At 27.1% G+C, this 16,052-nt stretch overlaps 2 protein-coding genes across 2 annotated transcripts; one reads left to right on the forward strand and one right to left on the reverse strand.

Annotated features, from left to right (window-relative positions):
- Positions 1-5,666: 5,666 nt before the first annotated feature.
- Positions 5,667-6,632, reverse strand: LOC137807655 (Oleosin family protein). Its single transcript, XM_068608395.2, has one exon. The coding sequence runs from the start codon at positions 6,463-6,465 to the stop codon at positions 5,983-5,985; it is 483 nt and encodes a 160-aa protein (XP_068464496.1). The 5' UTR covers positions 6,466-6,632; the 3' UTR covers positions 5,667-5,982.
- A 4,928-nt stretch (positions 6,633-11,560) lies between these two features.
- LOC137807657 (uncharacterized) lies at positions 11,561-15,993 on the forward strand. Its single transcript, XM_068608398.2, has 7 exons — positions 11,561-11,938; positions 12,052-12,180; positions 12,711-13,060; positions 13,617-14,361; positions 14,444-14,540; positions 14,619-14,673; positions 15,488-15,993. The coding sequence occupies exons 1-7, from the start codon at positions 11,725-11,727 to the stop codon at positions 15,548-15,550; spliced, it is 1,653 nt and encodes a 550-aa protein (XP_068464499.1). The 5' UTR covers positions 11,561-11,724; the 3' UTR covers positions 15,551-15,993.
- The last annotated feature ends 59 nt before the right edge of the window (positions 15,994-16,052 follow it).

The following is a 16,052-nucleotide window of genomic DNA, read 5'->3' on the forward strand; positions in this document are numbered from 1 at the left end:
CAACTTGTATTTACATACACAAAATATTATATATCAACAATTTCAATTTATAAACACCACGTCATCAACATATCATATCACTACATTACAGGTACTTCACTGAAACAATATTATATTGTATAAAAGATATTATCACGCTCGAATATATATGTCTTCACTAAATTAGGGAAAACTAACCACTTAAGTTGTAGAACTGTGTGACTCGAGTTACCAATCATATCACTTAAACGAACTAATATTGTTTAAGAGATACTAGTTATGGATTAGAGATAATTGGTTTAACCTCTCCTACTTGAGCATTCTATTATTGCTTGAATGACCAACTTTAAAGGAAAGAGAATTAACAATTGTTCAAGTTTCACTATATGCTCGAACAACATGACTTGGTGTGTGAGCTAAGAAGTTTCAAAACACCACAAAAAGTTCAACTATTTACCAATTGAGTGATCACCTGTCACTTAAACGACGAAAGCTTGAGATGAGAGATAATTACTTCAATACCTCTTTTGCGTGAGCTGCAAATCATAATTTGAGAGACAAAAAAACATTATCATTTAAACCTTGAGCGATAAAGTTAAGTTCATGTATTCCAATCGCTTAAGTAACTCAAACATTTACTTGACACTTAAACAATATATATAAAAAAATAAAAAATAAATTAGCAAATTGCACACAAATATTGTCCCAAAACCAATTTTCATCTTTTTACATATTTATACTTGTATTATAACTTAAATACTACCTAATGGTATGACTAATAAAATCACGATTCTATCATCTATCAAAATATTGTACATCAACTCTTAATTCCAGAAAAAAACTTAACCCAATTCAATCTCTAGAGTTTAATTAAAAAACCATCGTTCATTTAAAAATCAACATACAAATTTAGTTTACTTTAAACAAATATAAATAATTAAATAAGAATTTTTTTATAACATTACCTGACTTTACTTCTTACCAAAAATTTAAAGATAATAAATTTATAGATATTTTTTTACATGTTGTTTAACAACTTTCTCATTTTCATTGGCTTTTGAATTCAAAATAAAAAATAAAAAAATATTACTAACAAGTTTAATTGAGTATAAATCTCTTTGATAATAAATGAAATCATCATTGATAAACAAGTGCAACAAATTTTTTATCTTTCATTGAAATTGAAGTTTACTAAATGTTGTTCTATTTTTACTTAATAATAAAAGTTATAATTGTAATAATTATTTATATAAAAAATGAAAGTTATAAATTATAATATTTTAACTAATTTTATTGTAAGATTACTTTGACTTAATTACTTTTTTTAATAAGATTTCACCTTTAATTTTAAAGAATTAATATATGACCAAAATTTAAATAAAAAATTAATGTTATATTTGTAATCCCAACTTTTAGTATAAATAATAAAGACTAAATTTGTATTTATAAACAAAATTTCTTCTAAATAAATTCGAAAAAAATCATAAAAATTGTACCTTAATGTAAAACTTATTAGAAATTAAAAGAAAAATTGCTACGATTTATACTTTCTATTGTATAACTTTTTCTCAAAAATATAACTTAGAAAAAGTGTTTTTTTATTCTTATTGGCAGTGTATATTTGAATTGGGTGGTGATATTTTGACAATTCAAATAAAATTCATTTGACAATTTAAAATAGTAATATTTTAATTTTATTTATTTATTTACTTAAAATCTTGATATATTATTATAACATTATAATGAATTGTAAGATGGGTATTTTTCGTGTCAAAGTATTAATTTTTATTTGAATTTTAGTTAAAATGTTAAGTTAAAAAAATTATTATAACTTATAATTCAAATCAAATCTTAAGATAAATTTTGCGAAATTGTCAAACATATTTACATAATAATATAATAAATTAAACTATCTATTCTCAGAATAAATGCGCAAACAAAATTGGTTTTATTTTCCAGTTTCAAGTGACGTTGACTTTTAACTTTTACAAATTCAACTCTTCAATATTTTGTTTAAGGATTTTTTTTTTTTTTTGATTGTTTTGTATTCAATGAACTCCTGTTTAAGCTGTAGATCTTCTAATATACAAGGTATTCAATTTATCATTTAATTTGAACCTTACTTTTGAAACTTTAGGTTGAATCGGTCACGTGATTTATAATCATAATATAAAAAACATTAATAAAAATATGAAGTTTAAAACACGGTAGTTGACTTTAACTTGTGTCTGACCCATTCAGCAGTCATAGTCATAGATAAGTCAAATGTTCAAAACTTTGACACTACTGTGTAGTTGTGAATATTGCTTTTAGATTCAGCTAATAATAATAATAATAATATAATATTCTTATGATTACTGTTATTACCAAACATTGCCACGTGTAACCCTTTTAAATATGAAAATGACTGTATTATATTATGTTAATATATACTTCTATTCTTTATCTGTATTTGAATTATTGAATATTTTGATGAAAAAATTGATAACTTTTTTAAAACAGATAAAGAAACGTCATTGACAAGTTTAATTGTTCAAATTTAAAAAAATTTAATTTATATTAGCAATCTAAATCAGATATAAGATTTCATGACTCACGGGAATTAAATGGTCTCAACTCCTTTAAAGCTTATAACTTAGGTTGAGACTTTTCTTTTTTATGCCTGTAATTTTTTAATTGCACTCGCATACTTTTTAAAATTATATTTTTGTAAAAATTATTTATGGATTATTTATTTTGGAAATTTTTTAAAACAAAAAACTTTTTAAATTTTTAGAATATGATTTTTAAATTAAAAAATTGAAATATTATAATAAAAATTTAAAAACATACTTTTCAAAACACATTAAATACACTTTCCAAAATAATTTTTTTAATAAATTTTCCAAAACACACATTATAATTCTAGAACGACTTTTTCAAAACAAATTTTTTAAAACACATAAACTGTGTTCCAAGACCAGCTTTCCAAAATAAAATTTTCAAAATATACATGATAGAACAATACAATGAAAATGGCATAGTGATGACAAGGGTGGCGTGTGTATGGGAGTACAGTTGGTAATAACGGGGTGAATGAAGAAAAAGCCTTAAGTTGACATGTTTCCACACTTCTACATTTAAGTTATAATAGGACAATGGATCCATGTAATTGCATGCGAAAAAAAAACTATATAGAGAGAGAAAATAAAAATGAAAACTTGTTCTATAATATTATTACAAGAAAATTATTGAATAAAAATCAATTTTAAAGACAAAAATAATTAATTATTATAATAATTAAACTAAAAATTATTTTAAAAATTAAAAAAATTATTAATTTTTAAATTAATTTTTATTATTGATAAATATTTTTTAAATTAGTATCTATTAACTATCAAAGTTTTAAATATCAATTACTCAAATTCTAGTAACAAAAACCTTATAGCTAATTAGATACTAATTTATAAATTATTTATCAATAATAAAAATTATTTTAAAAATAAATAATTTTGTTATTTTCTAAAATAATTTTTAATTTAATCATTATAACAACAAATTACTTTTTATCTAAAATTGGTTTTTATTTTTTTAATATATATATATATTCATTTGTATATAGAAATGTTAAGCGGACTAGTTTCATGGCCCACCTAATAAACTTCGGTTTAGTTGGTATAATTAAACCCATATTTATTTAGTCCGACCCAATCTTAAGTTTACGAATCATTTCAATCGATTAAATTTCTTTAAAAAAGTTTAAAAAATGTACTTTTAAAATTTGAATTATATCAATGAAATTATTTTTAATTTTAAATATAATTATTTCATGTATAAGTCATAATACATACATATGATCTAATAAATATTTTTATTAAAATATATAGATTTTTAAAATATAATTAATATTTTATAAATTAGTTGGTATATATGTTTACAAACCAGAGTCCAGCTAATCTTATAAGTTGAAAGATACCAAGATAAAAATAGTTTGCTTCAATTTAAATTATAATTATTTTTCATCCAACTTAAAACTGTTTTAAGAATTATTTTTGTTAATGGAGAAAATCCATTTTGACAGTTTGGTAGGGGTAACTATTTTTATTTATGAAATACAAATGGACACACATGTTTAGTATCCCATATGCATGAAGGCAAATATGACCTCACTCATTCGAAGTCTTAATTTACTTATTTAGTAAAAGTTCCAGGCTTAGACTATTAAAAACACCTATTTAATACACTAAGCCTAAACTAATAAAAACATAATAATCTAAATGGGGTGATTTGTTTATTTATTTAAATATATTAAAATTTATATGTATATTATATTTTGCTAAGTTTACGTTGTAGGACTATATCAACCTAGATTATTAACTTATTTGTATGTTGAAATTGGAAAAGGATTTCTAAATAAATTAATAAATCATGTCAGATTTTTTAAAAGGCCAAATCAGATTAAAAAAAAGAAAAAGCCTCTAAACTAATTAATCAAACTAGACATTAATTTCTTTTTTTAACATACTATATTATGCAAATCTAACCTCTTTTCGTTATTGAGAATGTGTTTCACTCTTACGTATGTGTTTGTTTGTGCTAGTTAATTAAGATTAGGACAAGTTTAAAATATATTTTTATCTGACATTAAAGTTAACACGAGTTTAATGAGTACCATTACGGAATGAGATATAAACACTAACTAAAAATACAAACAAGGTTGTAACAGGTACATTTAAAAACTTATGCACAGTATGTTTCACAAACTCCCAGATACAACAAAGACCCTTTGAAAATGAAATAATTAAAGAATACAAAACTTATCGAATTTTAAAATCCTCAAAGTGCCAATATTGTAGCTTCGAGGTTGAAATGTGCATATGTTTGTGCATAGTGTTTGATAGTGGAAGAAAATAGGGAGATAAAATATATTATTAAAAATAAAATAATAAAAGTAGAAACTACTTGATTGGTAAATATAATATTGAGTTTTTCAGATCGTTTAATTTTGAAAAGTAAGATTTTTTTTTTAGTATTTTAATTACATATTATTATGATCATCAATATGACACATAATTATACAACGTCACCATAATAAGTTATGTGAAATCTTGGCTCCAATGTCATGATTGGGGACACCATCAAAACAGTTTTTATGGGACATTACTAGAACATTTAATTTTACTTGATGTGCAGATTTTTTTATGTGAATATCATCATTTTTTAAAAATATTTTCCTATACTTTCATTCTCTCTCTTCCATTTTCTATTTCTCTTTACCATTCTATAAAATTTTATTATGTATTCTGGATTAAATATTTTTTAGCTCTGATGGAAATAAAAAATTATTGTTAATATTCAAAATTTATTAATGATATGAATATGATATTCTTAATATTAGATGTAATCATCTTACCTCAAATATGAGAGACTATGCTGGTGTAAAAATTGATATGCACATGCCATTAATTAATTCAAAATCTAGTGACATATTAGAAAATATTAATAATATAAAAAACAATGAAAAAGTTTCGAAGGTTGCTTTCAATTCATGCCAATTTATACCACATCTGTTTTCGATAAAATCTGTAATTGATGTTTTTGTTGAATAATGATTAGCTTGAAGTAACTAATAATTATAAATTCCATCAACATATAAAAAGAGAGTTTTATCCTAGCAATGGAAAGAAAACTGTGATCATACACATTCCTTCCAATTAATTTCTATATCTCTTTATTTTCATTGTTTTCAACTTTTCATGAAAGTAAAAGCAACAAGAGACCAAAATTACAAGTTTATAACTAACAACTACATTTTGCATTGAGAATTCTAAAACGGAAGGAAAAGGATAACCGACAATGACAGACGGAAACAGACACGTGGCGGGTGATTCTCACTCAGATGAAGCTAAAGATACACGTGGAGGGAACAAACACATCACAGACAGCACCATAAGAATAGCAAAAGTTAAGATAGTTGAGTTACACAGTTACACACCGTATTCGGATGGTAATCGGGTGGGTCCCTCACGCGCCGGGGGCTGCATCCTTGACCTTGCTCTGCAAATAGCCGCCGTATTCTCTGGCGCAGTCTTTGACGTGGCTGGCGGTGTCGTATATGCGGCTCCGGGCATAGTCGACCTGGTCGGAACCGGGTGGGTGCAGCCCTCTGAAGTAGCGGTACATCCAGGACAAGGCGGCGACAAGTGCAACCACGAATCCACAGGCGGAGAAGAAGCCTGCGGTGATTACGAATAAGAGGATGGAAGCTGGAACCCACACGGGGCTTGAGACGATGATGAGAGGCGTGAAAAAGATGAGGCCGAGAACGGCGCCTGTGAGGGTGAGTCCCGCCAGGAGGAGAAAGACGGAGGCGGTTACGAGAAGGGTGAGGATGCCGCCCAGGTGGGCAGAGTTGGGGGCCCGGTCTTGGAGCTTTCGGAGGAAAGCGGCGGAGAGGGAGGGTGTTTGGGCCTGGGCTTGGGCCGGCCTAGGATATTGGTCCGCCATGCCTGAAGGTTTGGATGTGTTGCGTTGTGTTGTGTGTGTGAGAGAGAAAGAGAGAGAGAAGGGAGTGATTGAGGGAAAAGAGAGGTAATGAAGGAGAGGTGTGGTGTGGGAAAGAGAGAGTTCTATTTTGGTGACATGCAAGAGGATACGTGTAGGATTCAGACTTTTTCTTTTCTATTTTTTCTCTGCAACAACCTACTTCTTTCTAATACTACTATCTTCCTATTTTTTTATTTTCATTTTTAGATTATCCACCGTTTAAAGCTTTTTTTTACACATTAAAACTCTTTTTTTTTATTCAATTCACATTAAAGCTCTTTTTTTATTCAATTCACTATTTTCTGACTTTACTGTCTCTAATATTATTTGTTTTCATGTTGTGATATGTATAATATTTAATTCATTGCTCACCAAATTAAACAACTATATGTTAACAAGGAGAATATAATCATCAAACAATACATACTAGTCAAAATAGGATCATATTTTTTATTTATTTATATAGTTATATTTAATATTAAATATTGAATAAAAATATTATTACTGGCACACTTTCGGTATAAATTTATAATTCATTTTAATAAATATAAATATAAAAAAAAACACAGAAATCTTGTATATCTACCTCTATTCATATATTATGATGAAAATATAACTAACTTAATAGTTATATATATATATATATATATGATAATAACTTAATCATGATTATATATATTTAAAAATTATATTTTAATTTATAATATTAATTAATTATTATAATAACAAAATTTATTATTTAATAATTATAATTATTTAGTAAAATCCAACTACACAATTTATTTATATATTAGTATGTATTATAATTATTTGTTATAAGAACTTATAAAATTGATAATTTATGATTTTTTTTAAAAGAGATGAGCTCATCTGTTATAATTTTTTAATAAAATAATTTTTTTTAAAAATAATTTGAAAAGTTAAAATTCTAAAAAGAATCATTAAATGAATTAATTTTAAGATCTATTTTGTTTTTCTTTTCTTATATATTTCTATCTCTCTTCTATTGTTAAAATTGGATGTTTATACCATATTAATTTTATAAAAAACAAACAAAAAAATTGGATGTGAAATAAAATAATTAGGATTAGATGTACATTTCTTCTCTAAATTATTCAGATGTCACTATTTTTACCATTCAATTTTTTCACACATTTTGCAATCATAATTTTCATTTTTTAAACATTAGTGAGAACGTGAATTTCTAAGGTAGTTAAGTTTGGTTTTTAGATGATAGAAATAGAAAAATAAAAGTGAATATAAAAAAATTACAGGAATGCCAAAAAAATCTCTTATTATATATTTCCAAAATAATAAAATAAAATATTGGTATAAAAATAAAATGGGAAAGTAAATGTGTACAACAAAAAATGGTTACGAGGAGATTGTTCTTTTTTATATAGGTATATAGATACATTTTTTAAAAGATACACTAATATTAAACACATTCTCCATATACTTATTCTAATTCAAGGTACTTTATACATATAACTAACTTTTTTTTAATCCAAGACACTTCATACAAATACTTATCTAAATATGATATATGTATGCTCTTTAGTTTTTCACAACCTAAGATCTTAATATGTATTATAAATCAACATATTTTTAATTATTTAATGAATTTTGTACATTTCTCCACACATATCACTTCAGAGAGGGTACTCGTCACACAACATATAATAAAAGTAAATATATTACGGTATATAATCTCATATATGTATATTTGAACAACCATTTTTCACTTAAGTGAGATGAGACTTACAAGTAGAATTCAATTATGTACTCTCCTCACTCCAATGCCAACTTGTCTCTTGAGTGCTCATCACTTGAGCATCCTGTCAATGCTTAAGTGTTGTACATGTGTTGGTAATCCTCTAACAAGTTTTAAAACATTCGACCACTTCTTCACTGGCAATTGAGTGATCATCCCTCACTTAAGTACCTTAACACATATGCATGAATCTCCAAGTTTTTCATAGAAGAGAGTTGTCTCAACTTCTCTTTCGCTCAACCTACAATCGGTCACTTGAGCCATACCCTCCATCGCTTCATCATCCACACTATGAATTGAATAATGTTAAACGATTAGTATAATTATTACATATCACTTGAGTGTTACCTAAACAATATAATATCGCTTAAACGATACTCAACCCAAAAACAATATTCTTCAATTTAAGATAAAAAAAAACTAAAACAATATTCTTCAATTTAAGATAAAAAAAACTAAAGAAATAACAACCTTATCCTTCCCATTAATTCAAAACACCATTTAAATTTCTTTAAAACAATAATAATATCTAATATAATTAACATATATTCTAATCTATTTTCATATATGTAAATATGTATATATCCTATCTTATATACATATTACACTATAACATTCACACACATTTAACAATCAAATCATTATGTAGATGTCATTATTAACTACCTACATGACTTAAATTTTCTCAGCACTTTCAACAACCAATTGGGAAATCTAAATACGCCAACTACTATATACAAATAACATCTCTCTTTAAAATCCACTCATAGAGGGAAAGAAAAAGAATTAAAAATTTGATAAGGAATAATATATACTTATCAAGATTCAAATTCAATTGATCTACAAAATTCACCATCTCCTTTCTTTTTTTTTACTTTTGATAATGCAACAGCAATAAAAATATCCTATAAATAAAGTTAGAATAAACAAATTGAAAAGGTCAAAATTTTAAAATACATTAAGAAATTAGCTTCTAAATTATCTATTTAATATATAACTAAAATATAATTCATATCACTAATTAATAAATTAACAAATTTCTTAATACCGATCATAACATTGTGATTTTATTTTGTCAAAATAATTAAAAAAAATTGTGAAATTAAGCACTTTTCTTAAAAAATACGCTATTGATATGTTGGATATAGTAGAAATTAATCAAACAAAAACATAATCGCTACGCAAGCATAAACACTTTAATATTTATATATACACTCTTCCTTCACACTTTGCATTTTAATATTCTTCTACTTATTTTTTTTTAATAACTTATTATTATTAATAATAATTATGTTATTATAGTTATCAATTTGATGCGTTATCTTAATGTTAAATCATTTGTATCTTATAGGAAATTATTAACATAATACGCATAACATGTTGATGTTTTTTTTATATTAATATTTACTAATAAATATAATTATTTTTCCATTCCGATATTTATATTAGAGGTGTAAGTGTCTCAATATTGCATAACACAATAAAAAGAAAACAAAGTTTGAAAAAAATTTCATATTTTTATAAATGGAGTTTAATCATTACAAGAAAAAAAACTTTAAAATAAGTTATGCAATGGAGGTTAACGTAACTCTAAGAATTGATTTAATTAACTGAAGTTTTTTAACCTTCATTAAGTTCCAAGTGTTACCTCATTAAATTTCAAAAAGTTTATTTCAAAAAGTCCTTTTAACCTTCGTTAAATTATAAAGGTTTATTCTAAAATCTCAGCAAAATAACATACATTTTTTTAATCTTCATTAAATTCAAAAGGTTTATTTCACTACAAGAAAATCATTAAATAGTAACTAAAGTTAGAGACAAAAAATAATTAGTCACTATATTAACTAAAAAAATATATTAATTTAGAGACTAAAAAATTATTTATATCCAAAGTGGTTTCTATTATTAATGAAAATTTATAAATTTGTTTCTAAATTGGTATCTAACCAAAGGTGTTAGCTACTTACTACTTTATATTCTAAATTAGTCTTTATTAATCTTTTAAAAACTAATTTAGAATCTAAAATATTAGTTGCTAAAACTTAGTATGCTAACTTAGATACAAATTTAGAAATCATTTTATAAATTTGTATTAATAATAAAAATTACTTTAGATATCAATAGTTTTTTTAGTTTATAAAACAGTCTATAATTTAATCAAATAATAACTAATTATTTTGGTCTTCAAGATTAGTTTCTATTGCTGATAAAAAAAAAGATTAGTTTCTATTTAGTAATTTTCATGTAGTGTTCTACAACCTCAACAAATTAACAGAAGTTTTTTTAATATTTGTTAAGTTTCAAAGATTTATTCTAAATATCAACAAAATAACGAAGGTTTTTTTAACCTTTGTTAAATTATAAAGATTTATTGCAAAATATCAATAAAACACTCTAGATTTTTCAAACTTCAGTAAGTAAATATAATTAAATATATTTATTAATAAATAATTAAAATTATATAGTTTTAATATATTTTATAACTAAATTCTCTAAAATTTTGATAGTGTAACTTTACATTACAAATAAGTCTTCTAAAGTTTCAAAAAATTATTTAAAAAACTCAGCAAAATAACCTTGAATAATAAGTATTTCAACAACTAATATTGGATAATAAGTTAGACAATAAGATTAACGAAACAAAATATTAATATATTTAAAAAAATATATAAAAAAAATAATACAAAAGATTAAATAAAAAATTGATATTCCATATAATCTAAAAGTAAAAAAATAAAAAAACTACTATATACTTCACTGTGAAATATCAACTTGCTCACAGTCAAGTAAAAGTCATCCTATATAATATTTTAAAGTTTTATACAAAAATTATTAATCTTAATATATTATAATGTTTTTAAAGTTAATATACTATAAAAATATAAAAAATTTAGAAGCCGTATTTTACTAACATAAAAAGCTTTTATTAAACTAATAGAAGGCTTTTATTATATTTTAAAACAACAATATATTTGCTTTATATTTTTCATCTAATTATAAATTATCATGTATAATAATTTAATTAATTTATATAATGGTTACCTTATGAATTTGAGTAATTTTTTTCATTAATTTATACTAAAAAATATTAAACTCATATTTTGTTTTATAGTAATTTGATCCTTTATTGAGTTTTAAAATTGTAAGAAAAGTTATCTTATTTTACATGTAAAAAAATTAAAACAAAATCATTATATTTATTCTTCTCTTAAGTCTTGTGGGACAGAAGATATTAATTTTAATAATAATAATAAAATAAATAAAATTTGGATTCCCGCCCCTAGGGCAAAGAAATAACGGCCAGAAACAGAACGTCGTCACAACGCAACTTTTGTAAACCAAAAAATCCTTCAATTTCAAATGAACACAAACCCTAATTTCCCCTTCGTGTAACAAACCTCAAATCTTCAGTTAACTGAAACACATATTGGCTCCTTCATCCGCACATGGATGCAACTCGTGTCTCTCACAGCCTTGGCGATCCCAAAATTCGTCGAGTGGGTTTCTTTGTTCCCGAATCCTCCACCACCGACTCTTGCAAGATTCTGTCGCCACGTCATCTTTCCGGGACGCTCCCGGATATGCAGACTTCCGTCGATGGCCAAGTGTCATCTCAGAGCAATGATGCCTCGGAAAACCTAAACCTTGAAACTGGCATTGGTACATACGGAATTCTCATTTTTTTTTTCATTATTACTGTTGTTGTGCATGCATGATTTGTGGATTATACTCTATTTATTGGTTATTGGCTTGCTTTTTCTTTCATGTATTAGAAAAGAGGGAAGAGGGAGAGAAAAAGGTTCTGAAATCGAGGTCAAAGCCGCTGAAAGAAAAAACTACTAAGGCAGAGAGACGAGCCTTGCAGGAAGCACAGAGAGCTGCTAAAGCTGCTGCTTCTAAAGGTTGATTAGTTTTTTTTTTTTTGTGTTAATTGCAATTTATTCTCTCCCTTGACCTTTATAGGTATAATTTATAGGTATAATTGATTAAATCATAGTCCGTAATTTATAGTTCAGATGGTATTTGTTGATTCATTACTTCTCTGGATACGATTTTTTTTTTCTAAACTATAAATTTTAACATATTAGGTTGGACTATTATTATTGTTTTCTTAACAGAATTTGAGTGATGTTGGACTATGAATCCTTTTACGATGAAACTCACATAATTGTAGTAAGTTTTAAGTGTGGTTTCTATTTTTGGTTGCACTTATTTGAGGGTGTCACTTTTGTTTTCTGAAGGTGTCTGATTAAATTCTATAAAATTGTGTTAAGTTTGCATTATGCCCTATGTTTGGCCTTGGCAGTGAAAGAGAGATATGGAATTCTGCGTTATATAGTGCAGTTGCAATAAGCAGGAACCTTAATTATTCCTTTCATATAGTTTGTGTTTGTGTACTTGCACCTATGTTTTTGGTCATTTTTTTGTACAGATGAGGGAAGTAAGGCTGTTGCTGAAACTGGTGGAGCTGCCACGGGTAGAAGTACAAAACAGTCTTCTCAAAAGAAAGTTGGTCCTTCGTTTCCACTGGCTGCTGATAAAAAAGCAGGAGACCGTCCTTTGGATAAAGACAGGAAAAAGGATGCTCCTCCTCCACGAATGCAATTTGATGATGAAAGCCGAATGGAAAAGGCTAGAAGGCGTGCAGTAGTCAATCCAACTGAATCTAGAACCAGAGTTGAATTATTTAAGCATTTGCCTCAATATGAACATGGGACTAAGCTTTCTAATCTTGAATCAAAGTTTTTCCACCTTGGTTTAGTGCACCCTTCTGTATTTGAGGTACTCTTTTGGAATTAATTCACATGAGGTCTACTTGTAGATCAGGACAGTTACAATTGTGTTCTAAAAAATAAATGTTGACGACTGTTTATTCATGATTGTTCAATATTTATGGTTGCATATATTTCATCTGTTGTCCCTTAATTATTTTCATTTCATATTGAATCTCACTACTTTTAATGCCTTGTGGTCTATTTTTTAAGACCTTGATGCTATCGAATATTTAACTTAAACTGTATGTCCTTTGTTTGCATGCTTCAAATATGTATGTTCACTGATCTAAATATGTTCAGTGTGCTGAGCATTCACATTTCTTCATACTCATTCAAACCATTTAATTTAATTTTTTTTTTCTGAGATTCTGTATCCATTGGTTTGGATACTGTCATGACACATTAGTATGTATAAGTCAGATTTGACATGAAATTGTTTTTTGGAGCTTTGAACAACATTGGTAGTTCTTCAATTTAAATGAGCTTTGTACGTATGAAAGTAAACTCAAGACATAAATAGCAATTCAGACATGGTACTCATTTTTGTCTTATTTAATTTTCAGGTAGGACAGCGATATTCGGCAGGGGATATATGGGGGGGTAATGCTCGTTGTGTAGCAATGCTAAGAGCACTTCAAGATGCCATTAGAGATTACTGCACAGATCATGAAAAAGCCCTTGTTAGGGATTTAACTTCAAAAATCAACAGTTATGTTTCATTCTTTACTGAATGCAGACCACTTTCTATGAGCATGGGAAATGCAATTAGGTTTGTAAAGAGTCGTATTGTCAACCTGTCTACGAATCATTCCGAGTTTGAGGCAAAAAGAACCTTGTGTTCAGATATTGACCAGTTTATAAATGAAAAAATAATTCTTGCTGATAAGGTGATTGTCCGACATGCTTTTACAAAGATTAAGGACGGGGATGTGCTTCTCACCTATGGATTGTCGTGTGTTGTTGAGATGATTCTTTTATATGCACATGAACTTGGAAAACATTTCCGTGTTGTTGTGGTAGATTCTCAGCCAAGACTTGAAGGTCAGGTCTTGCTTCGTAGGCTAGTGGCTAAGGGTCTGAGTTGCACATATACTCATATTAATGCTGTTTCTTATATCATGCATGAGGTCACACGAGTTCTTCTGGGAGCTTCTGCAGTTTTGTCTAATGGAACTGTATATTCAAGGGTTGGGACTTCTTGTGTTGCAATGGTGGCTCATGCATTTCGTGTTCCTGTATTGATCTGTTGTGAAGCATATAAATTTAATGAAAGGGTGCTACTGGATTCAATATGTTCTAACGAACTAGGTAAACGTTGGTTTTATACCTGCTCTCATATTTTGGTAAAGGAGTTGGAAGCTTTCTGTTGATAAACTTCAATTGCTTGCAGGTGACCCAGATGCTATTGCCAGGGTTCCTGGACGAATGGATGTCAATTATCTAGATAATTGGGCCAGTGAAGACAATTTGAGGCTTTTGAATTTGATGTAAGCTTGAGATGTTTTGTTTGTGTTAACACTCAATACCCCAAGAAAAGATAACCACTGATTTATTTTTCATGACAGGTATGATGCTACTCCTTCAGATTATGTCACGGTTATTGTAACAGATTATGGTATGGTAAGTTAATTCTTGAACACTGGAAAATTTTGACGGTAGTGTTGGGTGAGACTGGGTCCATCAGTCACTTGGTACATTATATTTAACTTTCTAAATCTATATGCATACTTTGTTAACTGCTTCATACAGATTTTTAAATCAATCAATTTTTAGAATTCTGAGTACTTGTTGGCAAAACTTTTAGAATTCTGTTTACTTTTGCTGAATCTTTTGTCTATATACTTTTGTGAGCTTAAATTCTTTTTTCGTTTGAAAGGGGAATAGAGCCATGCTGGTGTGTTTGAAAAATATGTAGTTTTCTTCTCCTACATACACTTCAAGACTTGTATTATGCTCCTTCTCACTCAAATAAACTCTTGTATTATAAATTTGAGTTCTCGTTCTTAAAATAAGTTGCCATACTCACCCCTTTTTTTTTTTTCTTTTCACTATGCCTTCGCTATTATTTATTACTTTTTATATTTTATAAATCCTCTAATTGTTAATTGCTTTTGTTACCATAAAAGTTAATTGATTTCAAAATTGTCCTTTTAATTTTAGAATTCACTATTTTTCCTCTTAAATTTTGTATTAAAGTTTTTCTTTTTTTTGTTTCATATCTCAACCACTTATTGTATCGAATATGAATTTTTTTCCAAGTTACTTATATTCTATTTATTTGAACTAATTATACGTTTTTTTTTTATATTTAAAATGTTTTAAAAATATTCATACGATGTACACATGATACTTGATATCTTGTATTTTCTTTCCTCTAGATGGACGAAGCTTACCAGTTTCACAATCTTCTATTTACTCTTTTTGTTTGTTACAGCTTCCTCCTTCAAGCGTGCCTGTAATAGTACGTGAATATCGACGAGAGCATTTGTTGATGTAGATATAGAGAAGTCAGAAAATGGTGTTAACAGCCTTGCAATCGGTTTAGATTCATGGAATTTTTTTATATATAATTTTGCTAATGTTTAGGCTTTCCATTCCCCAACAACTTCGGTGATGCATTTATTTTCAATTATATAATTATTTATACTCTGCATTGTATTGATGTTTGTGTCGAAGAGTAACAGGATCCTACGCCAGGCCAATTGTGCATACAGGGTAGAGTGCTATTGGGTCATATTTGTACAAGCCATTAGTTAGTTTCCTATGTTTGTATCAGCACTTGGCAGCATGCCGGAGCTGAGATGATGTATCACTTGTTACCGTGGAAGGTTTATACAAGTCCCTTGAACTTCAAGTCTAAAGAAGGAGATATGACTCGTATGATAACTGCTCATCATTATATTTATTATTATAATAACAAAATGTCACTTTCTAACATAATCTTTGTTTTTCTTACGACTGTCATTTCCCCGTGTAAATATATAGTCTTTTCAGTTATG

The sequence above is a fragment of the Phaseolus vulgaris genome, chromosome 3 (assembly GCF_051622355.1).
Source record: "Phaseolus vulgaris cultivar YP4 chromosome 3, ASM5162235v1, whole genome shotgun sequence".
Taxonomy (NCBI): Eukaryota; Viridiplantae; Streptophyta; class Magnoliopsida; order Fabales; family Fabaceae; genus Phaseolus; species Phaseolus vulgaris.